Genomic DNA, 21,096 nt, shown 5'->3' on the forward strand with positions numbered 1-21,096 from the left:
CCGGGAGCCCGAGATCCCCGCTGTGATCCCCGACATCTCTCCACTGCCATCACCGAACCTGCCCGGGAGCCCGAGATCCCCGCTGTGATCCCCGACATCTCTCCACTGCCATCACCGAACCTGCCCGGGAGCCCGAGATCCCCGCTGTGATCCCCGACATCTCTCCACTGCCATCACCGAACCTGCCCGGGAGCCCGAGATCCCCGCTGTGATCCCGACATCTCTCCACTGCCATCACCGAACCTGCCCGGGAGCCCGAGATCCCCGCTGTGATCCCCGACATCTCTCCACTGCCATCACCGAACCTGCCCGGGAGCCCGAGATCCCCGCTGTGATCCCCGACATCTCTCCACTGCCATCACCGAACCTGCCCGGGAGCCCGAGATCCCCGCTGTGATCCCCGACATCTCTCCACTGCCATCACCGAACCTGCCCGGGAGCCCGAGATCCCCGCTGTGATCCCGACATCTCTCCACTGCCATCACCGAACCTGCCCGGGAGCCCGATATCCCCGCTGTGATCCCCGACATCTCTCCACTGCCATCACCGAACCTGCCCGGGAGCCCGAGATCCCCGCTGTGATCCCCGACATCTCTCCACTGCCATCACCGAACCTGCCCGGGAGCCCGAGATCCCCGCTGTGATCCCCGACATCTCTCCACTGCCATTACCGAACCTGCCCGGGAGCCCGAGATCCCCGCTGTGATCCCGACATCTCTCCACTGCCATCACCGAACCTGCCCGGGAGCCCGAGATCCCCGCTGTGATCCCCGACATCTCTCCACTGCCATCACCGAACCTGCCCGGGAGCCCGAGATCCCCGCTGTGATCCCCGACATCTCTCCACTGCCATCACCGAACCTGCCCGGGAGCCCGAGATCCCCGCTGTGATCCCCGACATCTCTCCACTGCCATCACCGAACCTGCCCGGGAGCCCGAGATCCCCGCTGTGATCCCCGACATCTCTCCACTGCCATCACCGAACCTGCCCGGGAGCCCGAGATCCCCGCTGTGATCCCCGACATCTCTCCACTGCCATCACCGAACCTGCCCGGGAGCCCGAGATCCCCGCTGTGATCCCCGACATCTCTCCACTGCCATCACCGAACCTGCCCGGGAGCCCGAGATCCCCGCTGTGATCCCCGACATCTCTCCACTGCCATCACCGAACCTGCCCGGGAGCCCGAGATCCCCGCTGTGATCCCCGACATCTCTCCACTGCCATCACTGAACCTGCCCGGGAGCCCGAGATCCCCGCTGTGATCCCCGACATCTCTCCACTGCCATCACCGAACCTGCCCTGGAGCCCGAGATCCCCGCTGTGATCCCCGACATCTCTCCACTGCCATTACCGAACCTGCCCGGGAGCCCGAGATCCCCGCTGTGATCCCCGACATCTCTCCACTGCCATCACCGAACCTGCCCGGGAGCCCGAGATCCCCGCTGTGATCCCCGACATCTCTCCACTGCCATCACCGAACCTGCCCGGGAGCCCGAGATCCCCGCTGTGATCCCCGACATCTCTCCACTGCCATCACCGAACCTGCCCGGGAGCCCGAGATCCCCGCTGTGATCCCCGACATCTCTCCACTGCCATCACCAAACCTGCCCGGGAGCCCGAGATCCCCGCTGTGATCCCCGACATCTCTCCACTGCCATCACCGAACCTGCCCGGGAGCCCGAGATCCCCGCTGTGATCCCCGACATCTCTCCACTGCCATCACCGAACCTGCCCGGGAGCCCGAGATCCCCGCTGTGATCCCCGACATCTCTCCACTGCCATCACCGAACCTGCCCGGGAGCCCGAGATCCCCGCTGTGATCCCGACATCTCTCCACTGCCATCACCGAACCTGCCCGGGAGCCCGAGATCCCCGCTGTGATCCCCGACATCTCTCCACTGCCATCACCGAACCTGCCCGGGAGTCCGAGATCCCCGCTGTGATCCCCGACATCTCTCCACTGCCATCACCGAACCTGCCCGGGAGCCCGAGATCCCCGCTGTGATCGCCGACATCTCTCCACTGCCATCACCGAACCTGCCCGGGAGCCCGAGATCCCCGCTGTGATCCCGACATCTCTCCACTGCCATCACCGAACCTGCCCGGGAGCCCGAGATCCCCGCTGTGATCCCCGACATCTCTCCACTGCCATCACCGAACCTGCCCGGGAGCCCGAGATCCCCGCTGTGATCCCCGACATCTCTCCACTGCCATCACCGAACCTGCCCGGGAGCCCGAGATCCCCGCTGTGATCCCCGACATCTCTCCACTGCCATCACCGAACCTGCCCGGGAGCCCGAGATCCCCGCTGTGATCCCGACATCTCTCCACTACCATCACCGAACCTGCCCGGGAGCCCGAGATCCCCGCTGTGATCCCCGACATCTCTCCACTGCCATCACCGAACCTGCCCGGGAGCCCGAGATCCCCGCTGTGATCCCCGACATCTCTCCACTGCCATCACCGAACCTGCCCGGGAGCCCGAGATCCCCGCTGTGATCCCCGACATCTCTCCACTGCCATCACCGAACCTGCCCGGGAGCCCGAGATCCCCGCTGTGATCCCCGACATCTCTCCACTGCCATCACCGAACCTGCCCGGGAGCCCGAGATCCCCGCTGTGATCCCCGACATCTATCCACTGCCATCACCGAACCTGCCCGGGAGCCCGAGATCCCCGCTGTGATCCCCGACATCTCTCCACTGCCATCACCGAACCTGCCCGGGAGCCCGAGATCCCCGCTGTGATCCCCGACATCTCTCCACTGCCATCACCGAACCTGCCCGGGAGCCCGAGATCCCCGCTGTGATCCCCGACATCTCTCCACTGCCATCACTGAACCTGCCCGGGAGCCCGAGATCCCCGCTGTGATCCCCGACATCTCTCCACTGCCATCACCGAACCTGCCCGGGAGCCCGAGATCCCCGCTGTGATCCCCGACATCTCTCCACTGCCATCACTGAACCTGCCCGGGAGCCCGAGATCCCCGCTGTGATCCCCGACATCTCTCCACTGCCATCACTGAACCTGCCCGGGAGCCCGAGATCCCCACTGTGATCCCCGACATCTCTCCACTGCCATCACTGAACCTGCCCGGGAGCCCGAGATCCCCGCTGTGATCCCCGACATCTCTCCACTTCCATCACTGAACCTGCCCGGGAGCCCGAGATCCCCGCTGTGATCCCCGACATCTCTCCACTGCCATCACCGAACCTGCCCGGGAGCCCGAGATCCCCGCTGTGATCCCCGACATCTCTCCACTGCCATCACCGAACCTGCCCGGGAGCCCGAGATCCCCGCTGTGATCCCCGACATCTCTCCACTGCCATCACTGAACCTGCCCGGGAGCCCGAGATCCCCGCTGTGATCCCCGACATCTCTCCACTGCCATCACCGAACCTGCCCGGGAGCCCGAGATCCCCGCTGTGATCCCCGACATCTCTCCACTGCCATCACCGAACCTGCCCGGGAGCCCGAGATCCCCGCTGTGATCCCCGACATCTCTCCACTGCCATCACCGAACCTGCCCGGGAGCCCGAGATCCCCGCTGTGATCCCCGACATCTCTCCACTGCCATCACCGAACCTGCCCGGGAGCCCGAGATCCCCGCTGTGATCCCCGACATCTCTCCACTGCCATCACCGAACCTGCCCGGGAGCCTGAGATCCCCGCTGTGATCCCGACATCTCTCCACTGCCATCACCGAACCTGCCCGGGAGCCCGAGATCCCCGCTGTGATCCCCGACATCTCTCCACTGCCATCACCGAACCTGCCCGGGAGCCCGAGATCCCCGCTGTGATCCCCGACATCTCTCCACTGCCATCACCGAACCTGCCCGGGAGCCCGAGATCCCCGCTGTGATCCCCGACATCTCTCCACTGCCATCACCGAACCTGCCCGGGAGCCCGAAATCCCCGCTGTGATCCCGACATCTCTCCACTGCCATCACCGAACCTGCCCGGGAGCCCGAGATCCCCGCTGTGATCCCCGACATCTCTCCACTGCCATCACCGAACCTGCCCGGGAGCCCGAGATCCCCGCTGTGATCCCCGACATCTCTCCACTGCCATCACTGAACCTGCCCGGGAGCCCGAGATCCCCGCTGTGATCCCCGACATCTCTCCACTGCCATCACTGAACCTGCCCGGGAGCCCGAGATCCCCGCTGTGATCCCCGACATCTCTCCACTGCCATCACCGAACCTGCCCGGGAGCCCGAGATCCCCGCTGTGATCCCCGACATCTCTCCACTGCCATCACCGAACCTGCCCGGGAGCCCGAGATCCCCGCTGTGATCCCCGACATCTCTCCACTGCCATTACCGAACCTGCCCGGGAGCCCGAGATCCCCGCTGTGATCCCCGACATCTCTCCACTGCCATCACTGAACCTGCCCGGGAGCCCGAGATCCCCGCTGTGATCCCCGACATCTCTCCACTGCCATCACTGAACCTGCCCGGGAGCCCGAGATCCCCGCTGTGATCCCCGACATCTCTCCACTGCCATCACTGAACCTGCCCGGGAGCCCGAGATCCCCGCTGTGATCCCCGACATCTCTCCACTGCCATCACCGAACCTGCCCGGGAGCCCGAGATCCCCGCTGTGATCCCCGACATCTCTCCACTGCCATCACCGAACCTGCCCGGGAGCCCGAGATCCCCGCTGTGATCCCCGACATCTCTCCACTGCCATCACCGAACCTGCCCGGGAGCCCGAGATCCCCGCTGTGATCCCGACATCTCTCCACTGCCATCACCGAACCTGCCCGGGAGCCCGAGATCCCCGCTGTGATCCCCGACATCTCTCCACTGCCATCACCGAACCTGCCCGGGAGCCCGAGATCCCCGCTGTGATCCCCGACATCTCTCCACTGCCATCACCGAACCTGCCAGGGAGCCCGAGATCCCCGCTGTGATCCCCGACATCTCTCCACTGCCATCACCGAACCTGCCCGGGAGCCCGAGATCCCCGCTGTGATCCCGACATCTCTCCACTGCCATCACCGAACCTGCCCGGGAGCCCGAGATCCCCGCTGTGATCCCCGACATCTCTCCACTGCCATCACCGAACCTGCCCGGGAGCCCGAGATCCCCGCTGTGATCCCCGACATCTCTCCACTGCCATCACCGAACCTGCCCGGGAGCCCGAGATCCCCGCTGTGATCCCCGACATCTCTCCACTGCCATCACCGAACCTGCCCGGGAGCCCGAGATCCCCGCTGTGATCCCCGACATCTCTCCACTGCCATCACCGAACCTGCCCGGGAGCCCGAGATCCCCGCTGTGATCCCCGACATCTCTCCACTGCCATCACCGAACCTGCCCGGGAGCCCGAGATCCCCGCTGTGATCCCCGACATCTCTCCACTGCCATCACCGAACCTGCCCGGGAGCCCGAGATCCCCGCTGTGATCCCCGACATCTCTCCACTGCCATCACTGAACCTGCCCGGGAGCCCGAGATCCCCGCTGTGATCCCCGACATCTCTCCACTGCCATCACCGAACCTGCCCGGGAGCCCGAGATCCCCGCTGTGATCCCCGACATCTCTCCACTGCCATCACTGAACCTGCCCGGGAGCCCGAGATCCCCGCTGTGATCCCCGACATCTCTCCACTGCCATCACCGAACCTGCCCGGGAGCCCGAGATCCCCGCTGTGATCCCCGACATCTCTCCACTGCCATCACTGAACCTGCCCGGGAGCCCGAGATCCCCGCTGTGATCCCCGACATCTCTCCACTGCCATCACCGAACCTGCCCGGGAGCCCGAGATCCCCGCTGTGATCCCCGACATCTCTCCACTGCCATCACTGAACCTGCCCGGGTGCCCGAGATCCCCGCTGTGATCCCCGACATCTCTCCACTGCCATCACTGAACCTGCCCGGGTGCCCGAGATCCCCGCTGTGATCCCCGACATCTCTCCACTGCCATCACTGAACCTGCCCGGGAGCCCGAGATCCCCGCTGTGATCCCCGACATCTCTCCACTGCCATCACTGAACCTGCCCGGGAGCCCGAGATCCCCGCTGTGATCCCCGACATCTCTCCACTGCCATCACCGAACCTGCCCGGGAGCCCGAGATCCCCGCTGTGATCCCCGACATCTCTCCACTGCCATCACCGAACCTGCCCGGGAGCCCGAGATCCCCGCTGTGATCCCCGACATCTCTCCACTGCCATCACCGAACCTGCCCGGGAGCCCGAGATCCCCGCTGTGATCCCCGACATCTCTCCACTGCCATCACTGAACCTGCCCGGGAGCCCGAGATCCCCGCTGTGATCCCCGACATCTCTCCACTGCCATCACCGAACCTGCCCGGGAGCCCGAGATCCCCGCTGTGATCCCCGACATCTCTCCACTGCCATCACCGAACCTGCCCGGGAGCCCGAGATCCCCGCTGTGATCCCCGACATCTCTCCACTGCCATCACTGAACCTGCCCGGGTGCCCGAGATCCCCGCTGTGATCCCCGACATCTCTCCACTGCCATCACTGAACCTGCCCGGGAGCCCGAGATCCCCGCTGTGATCCCCGACATCTCTCCACTGCCATCACTGAACCTGCCCGGGAGCCCGAGATCCCCGCTGTGATCCCCGACATCTCTCCACTGCCATCACCGAACCTGCCCGGGAGCCCGAGATCCCCGCTGTGATCCCCGACATCTCTCCACTGCCATCACCGAACCTGCCCGGGAGCCCGAGATCCCCGCTGTGATCCCCGACATCTCTCCACTGCCATCACTGAACCTGCCCGGGAGCCCGAGATCCCCGCTGTGATCCCCGACATCTCTCCACTGCCATCACCGAACCTGCCCGGGAGCCCGAGATCCCCGCTGTGATCCCCGACATCTCTCCACTGCCATCACCGAACCTGCCCGGGAGCCCGAGATCCCCGCTGTGATCCCCGACATCTCTCCACTGCCATCACTGAACCTGCCCGGGTGCCCGAGATCCCCGCTGTGATCCCCGACATCTCTCCACTGCCATCACTGAACCTGCCCGGGAGCCCGAGATCCCCGCTGTGATCCCCGACATCTCTCCACTGCCATCACTGAACCTGCCCGGGAGCCCGAGATCCCCGCTGTGATCCCCGACATCTCTCCACTGCCATCACCGAACCTGCCCGGGAGCCCGAGATCCCCGCTGTGATCCCCGACATCTCTCCACTGCCATCACTGAACCTGCCCGGGAGCCCGAGATCCCCGCTGTGATCCCCGACATCTCTCCACTGCCATCACTGAACCTGCCCGGGAGCCCGAGATCCCCGCTGTGATCCCCGACATCTCTCCACTGCCATCACCGAACCTGCCCGGGAGCCCGAGATCCCCGCTGTGATCCCCGACATCTCTCCACTGCCATCACTGAACCTGCCCGGGTGCCCGAGATCCCCGCTGTGATCCCCGACATCTCTCCACTGCCATCACTGAACCTGCCCGGGAGCCCGAGATCCCCGCTGTGATCCCCGACATCTCTCCACTGCCATCACTGAACCTGCCCGGGAGCCCGAGATCCCCGCTGTGATCCCCGACATCTCTCCACTGCCATCACCGAACCTGCCCGGGAGCCCGAGATCCCCGCTGTGATCCCCGACATCTCTCCACTGCCATCACCGAACCTGCCCGGGAGCCCGAGATCCCCGCTGTGATCCCCGACATCTCTCCACTGCCATCACCGAACCTGCCCGGGAGCCCGAGATCCCCGCTGTGATCCCCGACATCTCTCCACTGCCATCACTGAACCTGCCCGGGAGCCCGAGATCCCCGCTGTGATCCCCGACATCTCTCCACTGCCATCACCGAACCTGCCCGGGAGCCCGAGATCCCCGCTGTGATCCCCGACATCTCTCCACTGCCATCACCGAACCTGCCCGGGAGCCCGAGATCCCCGCTGTGATCCCCGACATCTCTCCACTGCCATCACCGAACCTGCCCGGGAGCCCGAGATCCCCGCTGTGATCCCCGACATCTCTCCACTGCCATCACTGAACCTGCCCGGGAGCCCGAGATCCCCGCTGTGATCCCCGACATCTCTCCACTGCCATCACTGAACCTGCCCGGGAGCCCGAGATCCCCGCTGTGATCCCCGACATCTCTCCACTGCCATCACCGAACCTGCCCGGGAGCCCGAGATCCCCGCTGTGATCCCCGACATCTCTCCACTGCCATCACCGAACCTGCCCGGGAGCCCGAGATCCCCGCTGTGATCCCCAACGTCTTCCCACTGCCATTGCCGAACCTGTCTGGGAGCCCGAGATCCCTGCTTTGATCTCAAACACATCCCCACTGTCATTGCCGAACCTGTCTGGGAGCCCGAGATCCCTGCTTTGATCTCAAACACATCCCCACTGTCATTGCCAAACCTGCCCAGGAGCCCGAGGTCCCCACTCCGATCCCTGACACCTCCCCACCGCTGTCACTGAACTTGCTTGGGACCCCGAAGTCCTCACTCTGATTCCCAACACATCCTCACCACCGTCACAGAACCTGCCTGGAGCCTGAGGTCCTCGCTCTGATTTTCCCCCCCTCACCTCCAATCTGACACCACTGAAAAATGCATTGCCTCTTCCCCCTTAATGGCCCCCTGATTAGATTTGTTCTGAAGCTGACTCTGGGGACAGCGGAGAACCAAGTACAGTGGAGGGTAAAGAAGAAATGGAAAGAGAGAGGGGAGGGAGTTACCTGAAATGAGGACAATCTCCCTGTGCAGTGCCTGACCCTCCGACTTCCTCCAGTCGCTCACTGATGCTAACAGTGCGTCTGAGTCCCACACGGGCGTGTCAGGTGAAAATTTTTTTCCAACTTGTGACATCATGTTGCTGCCAAAAAAGATTATGGATAATGAGAATTTCGCTTAAGTGGTTTTCAGATCATTGGAAAGTACTGTATAAGCAAATAGGAACAGGAGTCAGTCATTTAGTCCTCCAGTAATACCTACATTTTGCTCAAACCTTGATGAAGGACTTAAGCCCAAAACATTGGTTATGTATCTTTATCTTTGCTATGTAAAGGACACTGTTTAACCAGCTGAGTTTCTCCAGCATTGCATTTTTACTTTCAGCCCTTAAGCCTGTCCTACCATTCAATATGATCAGAGCTGATCTGCCCTGGCCCTCACTTTGTCTTGTATGCCATTTATCTGCAGTCTGATCTTTTAATTTCTCTAATTTTCAAAAAAAAAAATATTTACTACCTCTAAATACCTGCAGAAATCTAGCCTTCATAACCTGGTGGCTTGAAAACTCCATAGATTTATGATTATTTGCGAGAAGTTCCTATACAATTCAGTTTCAAGTCACAGTTCCTTAATCTTGTAACCCTAGTGTATCTTCATTTTGACATTTCCCTGTCCTATACCCTCAAGTTCTTGCATGTTTCCATGAGATCATCCTTCATTCTTTAAAACTGTAAAGAATATAAATTTGATTTCCTTGCCCACTCATGATAGCATAATTCTTGCAACCCAGGAATTAGTTTGGTTGAATCTCTTTTGGACTGCCTCCAGTGACAACGTATCCTTTCTTAAATATGAGGACTCTGTACTAGAGGTGTGGCTTCTCCAGTACTCAACACAATTGTAACAATACTTCCCTGTTTCTGTTCTATCCACATTGGCATTTTTCCTAGCTCTTAGATGGTACATAAACTTCGCAGTTGTTTTCTTCACTTGATCTACATTACAGCCAGACATGAGCTCAGTTAATCCACATAGAAAGTTTAGTTTTAAGTCAGTAGAAATTAATTTCAGAGATAGAGTAAATTGTATTTCTCTTTCTCTCTTTTGCCAATGTCAGTTACGCTGTGCAAATTTATAAAATGGCAAAATGTTTATTATTATCCACCATTATGAAATACTTCAAAAGTCTGGAGATAGAACGCATCAAAGCACACCTCCCAAAGAGGCTGGACCTATTTCAATTCATGTACAGAAGAAACTGTTCAACAGATGATGCTATAGCTATGTCCCTCCACTCTGTCCTGACCTATCTAGAGAACGTCACCTCATACACCAGGCTGCTGTTCTTCGACAATCATTCCCCAGAGGCTGGTGGAGAAGCTGTTCTCACTGGACGAAACGCCCCTCACTGTAATTGGATTCTGGACTTCCTAAAGGAAAAACCACAGTCTATCCGGGTCAGTAGCAGAACATTGAGCACAGGTGCACCACATGGGCCTGTGCTTAGCCCACTCCTGTTCACGCTACAGATCCACAACTTCATCGCCAGATCCAATTCTACAGAGTCATCATTTGGAAATGATACAATAGTCGTTGGCTGCATCAGCAACAATGAGGTGTCACACTACAGGGAAGAGGTGGAAAATCTCATGATATGGTAGAATAATTACAACCTATGTCTCAATGAAGACATTGAAAGAGAGTATCATGGACTTCGGAAGGACCAGGAACAACCAACCTCTACTACACATTAATAACTCGGTAGTGGAGAGAGTAGAGAGCACCAAGTTCCTTGGAGTCCACTCACCTAGTGACCTATCATGGACACACAACCTCTCCTCATTTGTCACGAGTGTCCTGGCCGACTGCGTCACAGTGTGATGCAGTTGCTGTTGAGAATTGGTTTATGGCCATGGGGCCATAAGAGTGCCAGAAAGGATCATTGGGGTCTCCTTCCCTCCTTCCACCCCCACACCCATAGATGTGATATGCCCCAATCATTCTCTGAAGGGGGCATGCAAAATCATTGAGGACCCCAACCACCCCACACACATCTTTCAGCACTTCCGTTGGGAAAGAATTACAGGAGTATCAGATCCATAACTACCATGCTGAGAAACAGCTTCCTTCCATGGCCAGTGAGAATGCTGAACAACCAAAGGCTGTTATTTATTAAATTTATTCTTTAATATTTATTAAATAATATTTATTTATTTATATAGATGTATATTTGTCCTGCGTATGAGTTGTTTGAATATGTGTTATGCCTTTTCTGTGTCTGCATGTTTGGCATCAAAGACTGGAGAACACTTTTGTAGGGTTGTATTTGTTCAAATGATGATAATAAAGTTGAGCTTGATGTTCATAGTTTCACCACTATTGTGCTAATCTTTCATGTGCTAAAATGTCCATGCTGACAGATTGCCTGGAGAGAATGTACCAACTCCTTGCAGATAATGCTGGATTCGAACCAGGGTTGGTGGCTCTGCGATAGCATTGTGCTGCCCTCATCTCCGTCCTAAATCTTCTCCTCTAATCTTGAGGCTCTCTTCCTTAATTTCAATGTCACTGACCATCTATCTCCATCTTATTCTTCCCTTTAAGAATTTTACACGTTTCTATGCCATGGTGCTTCTCCATCAAGGATACTGTATCCTATTGATGTTTAAGATTATCAAATTCCTCGACAGGTCAAAAAGCAGAAGTCGTGGACGAGGTCGGAGGCGCTTTGGCTCAGGGAGGCGACCAGGGCGCCCGCCAAAATTTCACCGACAAGATTCTGCTGTGAATCAGAGTGAGGTGAGATTGCTGTTCTCAAATTGTTAATCTACGTTAATGCAAAACTTTCTACATGACTATTTAATCAATTTTAATTGATTTCATTAATTTTAACTATGAAAATTCATTCTTTCTTTGAAATAAATCCAATGTCTGCATCCTGCTGAGTATTTGGGGAAGTATGTGCATTCCTTTCTTCACTGCTGGTTAGTAGTCACAGGGCTGAGGCAGGTACCTTAGAGTCCTGCTCGATAAAGAGAGCAGGAGAATGGAAGATTACAGAAAAGAAGCAAATTGTTTTAGGTAGAATTTTTTTCAAAGTGAACAATTATGACATCAAACTGTTTTAAATATTAATTTTCATTGTAAAAAAAAAAATGTCATGTTTTTTAATTGAGAACAAGATCTTTTGCTCCCATGAATTAAGGAGAAAGGGACAAAGAATTAAGAATTTTCTAGTGAGCTTAGTTATTGTGTCATGCGACCATTGGAATTCTTATAAAGGTCATTTGTAAAACTAACTGAGGTGGGACTAAAATAGTGAAAGATTTTAAAATGTATCCAAGTAGTACAAGTTTTGCAAATGGTCAAGGAATAGACCAGTGCATTTGGTTTATAAATAAATTATCACAATATAATAATGTGGTAGACATGGGGCCAGTAATAATACAGTTTGGAGCAGAGACTGAGAAATGTCTCAGTGTTGCTGTGGGCAGCAGCGGTGGTCTTCCTTCCAGTTGCATTCTTAAACTAATCAAGATGTCAAGCTAAGACTTTTGTTGCTTATTTTTTATTTAAATCCTTCATGCACACACTGTATCCCAGTGGAAATGCATGTAAACTAGGAGCAGGACAAGCCACTCAACTGTCAGACTTGCTCTGCTATTCACTAAGGCCATGACTGCTCTGGTGCACAATATACAGATGTGTTGGAAAAACTCAGCAGATCACACATCATCTATGGGAATTAAAGAGTAACCAAAGTTTCAAGCCTGAGCCCTTTGTCAAAAATAGGAAGGTGTTTGAATTAAAAGATGACAGAAGCACTTCCCCTGCTTTCCACCCCCCCCCCCCCAACCCCCATCCATACTTTTTTGCTCTTACCATGACAAAGGGCTGAAGCCCGAAACATTGGTTACCCTTTCATTACTGTAGATTCTGTGTGACCTGCTGAGTTTCTCCAGCATTTTTGTGCATTGCACAACAATCACATCTGCAGGCTTTCCTGTTTAACTCCATGACTGAACTTACTGTACCTTAAATCCATGATCCTGTCAATCTCTCATTACTTTCACTCCTTTCTTATCAAGAATATGCCTTCACTGCCCTTCAGAACATGGAACATTACAGCACAGTACAGGCCTTTCAGCCCTCAATGTTGTGCTGACCGATATAACTTACTCTACCACAATCAAACCCTTCTCTACTTTTCATCTATTTTCTTTCTTTGGCTTGGCTTTGCGGACGAAGATTTATGGAGGGGTAATGTCCTCGTCAGCTGCAGGCTCGTTTGTGGCTGACAAGTCCGATGCGGGACAGGCAGACACGGTTGCAGCGGTTGCAAGGGAAAATTGGTTGGTTGGGGTTGGGTGTTGGTTTTTCCTCCTTTGTCTTTTGTCAGTAACATTTTTCATACATCTTTGTGCCTATCAAAGAGCTTTTGACTGTCCCTGTTGTATTCACCTTCAACACCACCCCTGGCAATGCATTCCAGGTACTCACCACTAACATCACTGAACTTTCACTTACTTTAAACAAATGTCTTCTGGTATTTGTTATTGTCACATTGGGTAAAAAGGTGCTGGCTGCCTACCCTGTTCTAAGCTCCTCATAATCTTACATACCTCTATTAAGTCACCTCTCATCCATCATACTCCAAAGAGAAAAGCCCTCGTCTGTCAACCTTGCAACTGAAGACATGTCTGCAATCCAGCAATATCCTGGTAAATCTCCTCTTCGCTCTTTCTAAAGTGTGTACCTGCCTCCTGCAATGAGGCAACCAGAACTGAAACCAATACTCCAAGTGTGGTCTAACCAGAGTTTATAGACATGCAATATTATCTCATAGTTATTGAACTCAATCGCTGGACTAATGAAGGCCAGGACACCAAACACCTTCTTAACTATACTACCAACTTGCGCGGCAACCTTGAGGGATCTATGGATATGAACCCTAAGATCTTTCTGCTCTTCCGCATTATTGACAATCCTCCCTTTAACCAGGTACTCCGCCTTCAAGTTCAACCTTCCAAAGTGCATCACTTCACTTAACTGGATTGATTGAACAAATTCCAGACTCAACTCTGAGTGGCAGAAAATTGCCACATCGGGCTCAAATGGAAACACATCCTTCATCCTAATTCAACCAAGTTGCCTCTCTACGCCAATCCAATTTTCCTGTGTTTGGCCCATATCCCTCGAAATCTCTCCTAACCATATATTAAAATGTAGTAAAAATATAAAATGCTGGAGAAGCTCAGTAGGTTAAACAGTCTCCTTTATGTAGCAACGGCAAAGATACAGAACCGATGTTTCGGGCTTGAGCCTTTCATCAAGGTGTAAGAGAATGCTGGCAAGTGTCCTAACAAAAGAGTGGGGAGGGGGTGGCAAGGCAGGAGATGCTAGGTGGAGAAAGGAGGGAGGGAACAGCAGCAGTGAGGGGGAAGTGGGTATGGTATGGCTTAAAGAACTGGAAAGACAGGAAAAGAGGGGGAAGGGGAAGAAAAGACAGGCAGGTTTAATGGAAAGCAGTAAAGTCTATGTTCATACCATGTGGCTGGAGGGTGTCCAGATGAAAAATAAGGTATTGTTCCTCCAATCCATGGGTGGTCAGGGTGGGACAGTATATAAAGCCATGGACAGACATGTGAGCGCGGGAGTGTGACACGGAATTGAAAGGTTGGCCACTGTGGTTGCGAATGGAGTGGAGGTGCTGAATGAAATTATATCCCTCATCAACCAGGATTCCCAAATGTTTTCACTCAAACCTAAAACATATTGTTCCTTAACATACTGTCTCCTTTTTAAAACCTCCCATTTTCCAGACACCCTTTTACCTGCAAATAACCTCTTCCAGTCAACCTTTGCAACTACATGTCTTATGTCATCAAAATTACCATGCCATAATGTTGGATTTTTATTTCTGGAGCAGTACCATCTCTCTCCAGAACAATTTAAAAGCTAATGGAATAATGGTCACTGTTCCCAAAATGCTCCCCACTGGTCAGTCAATTGCTCTGCCTTATTTCTTACTGGTTCCAGTGTTGCTCCTCTTCTACGAGGGCAATTTAGAATTGCTTGAGAAAACTTTATTGGTCACACTTAACAATTGCTATTCTGTGTAATCCCTTAGAACTGATCTTTGGCATCAGACCATGGTGTAATGCATTCAGCAAATATGTTTCAATGACATACTTATCGGTTGTTAAGTGTCAAGGGGGACATGCTGAATTTCCTGAGTTAGAGGTGTGGATACACTTTCTTAACTGTTACATGAATGTGATTGGTCCAGATTTGGTGACTGCAAATGTTTACTCCCAAGAACTTGAAGCTATTGACTTTATCCACTTTAGCACCATTGATGTGGGCTCTTTCTCCCACCACGCCATCCCCCCCCCAAACACACACCCACCCTCTTGAAGTCTATGTTCAGCTCCTATGTCCTGCTGACATTGAAAGAAAGGTTATTGTCTTGGTACCAGTTCACAACACTCTCAATCTCCTTTCGCTGTTCCAGCTCATCCTTATTTGATATGTGACCTGTGACTGGTGGTGTTAGTGAAGTTAAAGATGCAATTGAAATGGTATTTGGAGGTATAGTTGTGGATGTAGAGGGAGTGCAGTTGAGGGCTGTGCATACATCCTCATTGAGTACTGGTGTTGGGTGTTATGGAGGAGATGGTGCTCTTACCTCCAACCCATTGTGCCAGATACACTGCCAGCGCTGCCCATGCCTCTTGTTCCTATATTGGCTATAATCTCACAAACTATATACTGATCCATGCCCTGAGTTCATCAACCTGACATTAAAATAATAGGTTTCACTTATTTTTAATCAGTGACCCATAGTTATAGATTCTCCACCAGGAAGGAAAATTTTCTCTACATCTGTCTTGTCAGGACACCTCAGCTAATCCATCTTTACTCTTGAAATTTAACTGACCAATTCACTTTCATTTGAGAACCCATCCATTCCAACACTGAGATGGTAAAGCTTCTTTAAGCTGCTTCCAGCATGATAACCTTTTTACTTAAATAAGACCATTTCCATTCACAGTACTTCAGAAATGTATTTGCCAAAGTCCTGTGTAATTAAAACATAACTTTCCCATTTGAATGTTCATTTCCCTTTATCACAACCAATGATGTTATGTTATCTTAATTACTTGTTGGACCTGCATTTTTGTGAATTGTATATCCTGATTAGAATAGGCCAAAAAATGGCAGATGGAATTTAATGCAGACAAGTGTGAGGTGATACATTTTGGAAGGACAAATAAGGTAGGACATACACAGTAAATGGGAGGGCGCTCAGGCGTGCAGAGAGATCTGGGAATACAGATAGATTGTTCCCTGAAGGTGGCATCACAAGTGGACAAGGTTGGAAAGAAAACTTTTGGCATCTTAGCCTTTATGAATCAAAGTATTGAGTATAGGAGTTGGGATGTTATGTTGAAGTTTTTTAAGACATTGGTGAGGTCAACTTTGGAATATTGTGTGCAGTTCTGGTTGCCTAACTACAGGAAGGATATCAATAAAATTGAAAGAGTATAGAGAAGATTTACTAGGATATTGCTGGGTTTTCAGGGGTTGAGTTACAGGTTAGGACTTTATTCCTTAGAGAGCAGAAGAATGAGGGGAGATTTTGAGAGGCTTAGACAGAGTGGATGTGAGTAGGCTTTTTCCACTTAGATTGGGGGAGATAAATACTAGAGGTCATAGTTTTAATTTTAAGGGGAAAAGGTTTTAAGGGGAATATTAGGGGAAAGTTCTTCACTCAGATAGTGGGACTATCTAAATAATGGTTGGCACAGACTAGAATGGCCGAATGGCCTGTGTTCTATGATCTTTCAGCATCTCTAAAGTAGCAGTTAGTGCAACACCATTACAGAGCCAGTTTCAATTTGGTGTTATCTGTAAAGAGTTTGTACATTCTCCCTGTGACTGTATGGGTTCCTCCCACCCTTTAAAAACATACAGGGGTTGTAGGTTAATTGGTGCATTTGGGCTCTGTTATGGTAGTGTTTCTCCAAATTAATTTAAAACAATTAAATCTCAGTTCTGCAGTCTCAAAATTAGATTTTTTTTGAAATTTTTCCTGCCAAAACAAATTATTTCAAATGTGTTGCTTTGTATTCCTTTTGTCAGATCTTTGTTCACCCACTTAACCACTTTGTAACCACCATATGTTATCTTCACAACTTGTGTCATTAGTGAATTCAGCAAGCATACCTTCTGTGAATTAAGGCCAGCATTTTTCACATTTGCTAGCTGGGAAAAGATCCATTTTTGAATTAAACAAGAAAATCTACAGATGTTTCGGTTAAGTGCAATTAACAAATGTGCTGGAGAAACTCAGTCGGCCATGCAGCATCCATAGGAAGTAAAGGGTAACCAATGTCTGCCTGGTTTTTCCTGCACCTGATGAAGGTACAGGCCCAAATTGTGAGTTTACAATTACTTCCAATGGAAGCTGCTGGACCTCCTGAGATTGTCCAAACACATTTGTGTATTGCAGAAGACCCATTTTTGCCTACTTTTGTGTTACTATCAACATGTCCACGAGCTATTCTTTTTCTCCACTAATGTTGAAGGTGCTGCATTACTCTCATTTGCTACATCCTCACCACTGGTGTTGCATGTGAGGGGTTTGCACATTCAAATTGTGAACATAAGGATTTTCAATGTCAGTGGGAGTTTGACATTTATACAAGTATACAATGTACTTGCTTCAGCCAAACAGGTACGTAAGGTAGTCCATGAAATTACCACAAAATGCCAAGACAGAAAAAGATTTACAAATATCAAAGAATAAGTAAATATTTACAGTTTCAGATAATGCAAGAGAAAAAGAAGTGACATTTTAATAATGTAGATGCATCTTTTGGTGGTCCTGCAGTAGTTTATGGTTAGGGTTAATGTAGTACAGCAAGGTTCAAGAGCCTGGATAAAAACTGGAGATGCTGAACTTCTGCCTGAAGGTAGCAGTGAGACGTGTTTATGAATAGGGAAATGGGGGGGGGTGGGGGGGGGGGGTCTTTTATGGATGGGATGTTGTGCCCGTGCTACATTTGTCAAGGTTTGCAAATTTCTACAGCATTCTGCATTCCCAGATATGTATCCAAACCAAGCTGTAATGCAACCAGTCAGTATTATTTCCAAAGCACATCAAGTTTAATAGAGTATTCAATTACATTTTAAATTTACACATACAGTATAATAACAGTGTCTTATGGTCCACGAGCCCATGCCTCCCAAATATATCAATTAACCTACAAAACTTAGGAGAACGTACAAACTCCTTACAAACAGTGCCAGATCTGAACCTGTGTCACTGGTGCTGCAATGGTGAAATGTCAAATCTGCTCAGACTTCTCAAAAAGAAGTGTTGGTGTGCCTTTTTCATGGTTGCCTCAGTGTGCTGGTCTTCCAATATGTGGACACCTAGTAACTTGAAGGTACCAATCTTTTCCATTTTTGTCCCATGAATGAAGGAAAGAGGTAGAGGTGCCACAAGACGCACACCACCAGGTTCAGGAACAACTGTTACCTGAGGTGCTTAGTGTGATGGTTTTTGATGTTCTGCTGCTGACCTGGACAGACTGTGGCCTTTTCATTAGGAAGTCCAGAATCCAGTGACAGAGAAGGTTGTTGAGTTCCAGCAAGGACAACTGCTCTATGGAATGAGCGTATTAAACGCTGAGCTGAAGTCAATGAACAGCACCCTGGCATATGAGATGTCATTCTCCAGATTCGTCAGGTCGGAGTGGAGGGACAAGGCTATAGCATCATCAATGGAATGTTTCCGTCTGAAGTTGAATTGAAAAGGGTCCAGTATCTCTGAAAGGTGTGCTTTGATGTATTCCATCACCAGATGCTTAAATCATTTTATAAGGGTGGAGGTCACTGCCATGAGGCAGTAATCGTTCAGACCTTTTGCTATCTCCCTCTTATGTAACAGGATGATGGTGGCTGTCTTGAAACCTGTGGGGTCGACAGACTACTGCATGTGTTGAAGATGAATTGTGTTGAAGATGTCCAAAGGACCTCCATTGGTTAGTCTGTGCATTTCTTCAGTACCCGACCAGGTATGTTGTCTGGTCCTGCTGCCTAAGTTGGATTCATCTTGGATAGGGTTCTCCTCACCTCAGCCGCAGCTATGACAGGGGCCCATTCATCAGGGAGACAAGGAACGTTCTTCGGCGTCAGCCTGTTCTTCTCATTAAACCGTGCATAGAAAATGTTCAGTCTATCTGGAAGGGAGGTGTAGTTGTCTTTGACTCGCAAGGTTGTCTTGTGATCTTTTATAGTCTTGATCTCTTTGTTGATGGGCCTCGTCAAGTGAGGAAGGAACCAGAGAAACCAAAGGAAATGGGCCAATGACAATTTTCCTCAAGAAAAATATTTCAGTAACAATTGGGTTTAGAGCAGTGGTTCTCAACCTTCTCTTCCCACTCACATCCCACCTTAAACAATCCTTTGCCAAGCACAGAGCCCTTACGGCATAGGGATTGCTTAATGTGATATGTGAGTTAAGGAGGGCAGTTTGAAAACCTCTAAATTATCTTCTCATTTTCAACATTTCAGGACTTGTGTGAGCCTGTTGTCCACTGTTTCCTTTAGGCATTGGGAGGGTTAATCACACTTTATGGCTGCCACACTTAACGATCATGTCATGTCTCCCTCTTAAAGTATAGGTAATTTTCTCTAAGGGAATAGAGTTCCACATCTTTGTACTATGCTTAGTTGGGAATCATATTTCCAGGTAACAGTTATGCACTTACTGACCACTGCCAGGGCAACTTTTGCAAATTGAATTTGATGTTTGCACAACTTCGAACTCCCATCCATAATATCCTTCAACAGGAACAGCGCTGGATCCTGTGGGTATTTCACCCCTGTCATTTTTTTTCCAGAATGTCCTCTAATTCTACCCAAAAAGGTCTCACCTTGGTGCATAGCCAGGTTGAGTGCACAAAGGTTCCTGTCTATATGCCGTATCAAAAACACAATTCTGAGATTTCTGGTTTTGCTTTGTGTAGTTCTTGTGGTGTAAGATTCAGTTGGTGCAGGAAGTTTTAATGCACCAGTCTGTATCTGGCATTAATAACTGCTGACATGCTGTCCCGACATAGGTCAGACCAGCATCGTTTATGAATTGTTCCTAAATCTGTCTCCCATCTTTGTCTTGATTTATGGAGTCCCGGTTTTGGGCCTTCATTTTGGAACAAGAGATACATAGCTGAGATGAATTTATGTGTGATCCCCTTTTGAATTAGAGCCTCCATGTCACTATACAGCGGCAGGACCATAGATGGGCCTAATTTGTCCCTCAGAAAAGATCTTAATTGAAGATAGCAGAAGAATATCTTATTTGATAAATCAAATTTGTTTTTTAATTGCTATAATGACATGAGCTGCCCCTTCTCATAACAGTCCTTGATACACCTGATACCTTTCTGGCACCAGGTGTCAAGGATCTTGTTACCCATGGTCATAGGAATTAATTAATTCTGGGTTCGGAGGACAGCCCTACTTTTAGCCTGATAATATGGTTTATCTTGTGCCACGTTTGAATTATGTGCTTTAATATAGGGCTGTCTGTTTCTTGGATTATTAATTTAGTATCCTATTTGCATATAATTTCTCCTGCTATCTTCTCCCCTACCATTTGTGCCCAGGAGGGTATACTGTCTTCCTCAAAGAATGAGGCGATAGCCTTCAACTGGGCTGCCCAATAATATTTTTTGAAGTCTGGGAGCCTCATCCCCCCCCCCCCCAGACTGTTATTCCAAATCAGTTTCTCCATGGAGACTCTGGGTACAATATTCCTCCAAAGAAATTGTCTCGCATATCTGTTAAGTGTCTTAAAGAAACTCTGGGGCAATGGCATGGGCAAAGATTGAAAAAGATATTGTGGGGTTGGCATCGCATTTATTTTAATGTAGTTAACCCTGCCCACCATCGTTATGGGCAGGGGTTTGTCCATCTGTGTAGATCCTCCTCAATTTTCCTAAGCTGGGGAGATAATTCTGTTTATATAAATTTTGCAAATTTTGGTCCACCCTTATCCCCAGATATTTAATCCCCTTTTGTGGCCACTTAAACTTACTCTCTCATGGATATTCCTCATAATCCCCTTTTGTTAGTGGTATTATTTCACTCTTATCATAATTGATAATTTTATCCTGAGATTTTAACGTAATCCTTGAGTATAGTCTGTAACCTGATCAATGACCCTACCAGCTCTGTCAAATATATTAACACATCATCTGCAAATAATTTTGTGTTCTTCCTGGTCCAATCTAAATCCCTTGATGCCTGGATCCCAGCGAATGGCTTCTGCTAATAGCTAATATGAATAGAGCTGGGGACAGTGGACAACCCTGTCTACTAGACCTGGTCAGTGGGAAGGCTGAAGATATTTGC

General features: G+C 50.9%; 1 protein-coding gene across 10 annotated transcripts in view; it reads left to right on the forward strand.

The window, feature by feature from the left end:
• prdm10 (PR domain containing 10) overlaps nucleotides 1-21,096 on the forward strand; it is a 385,295-nt gene that overhangs the window by 164,705 nt on the left and 199,494 nt on the right. For all 10 annotated transcript variants that reach the window (XM_069894370.1, XM_069894369.1, XM_069894366.1 and 7 more), the window contains one exon: nucleotides 11,361-11,469. In XM_069894370.1, coding sequence (XP_069750471.1) covers nucleotides 11,361-11,469 — 109 coding nt within the window. The remainder of the gene's footprint in view (nucleotides 1-11,360; nucleotides 11,470-21,096) is intronic.

The sequence above is a fragment of the Narcine bancroftii genome, chromosome 8 (genome assembly GCF_036971445.1).
Source record: "Narcine bancroftii isolate sNarBan1 chromosome 8, sNarBan1.hap1, whole genome shotgun sequence".
Classification (NCBI taxonomy): domain Eukaryota; kingdom Metazoa; phylum Chordata; class Chondrichthyes; order Torpediniformes; family Narcinidae; genus Narcine; species Narcine bancroftii.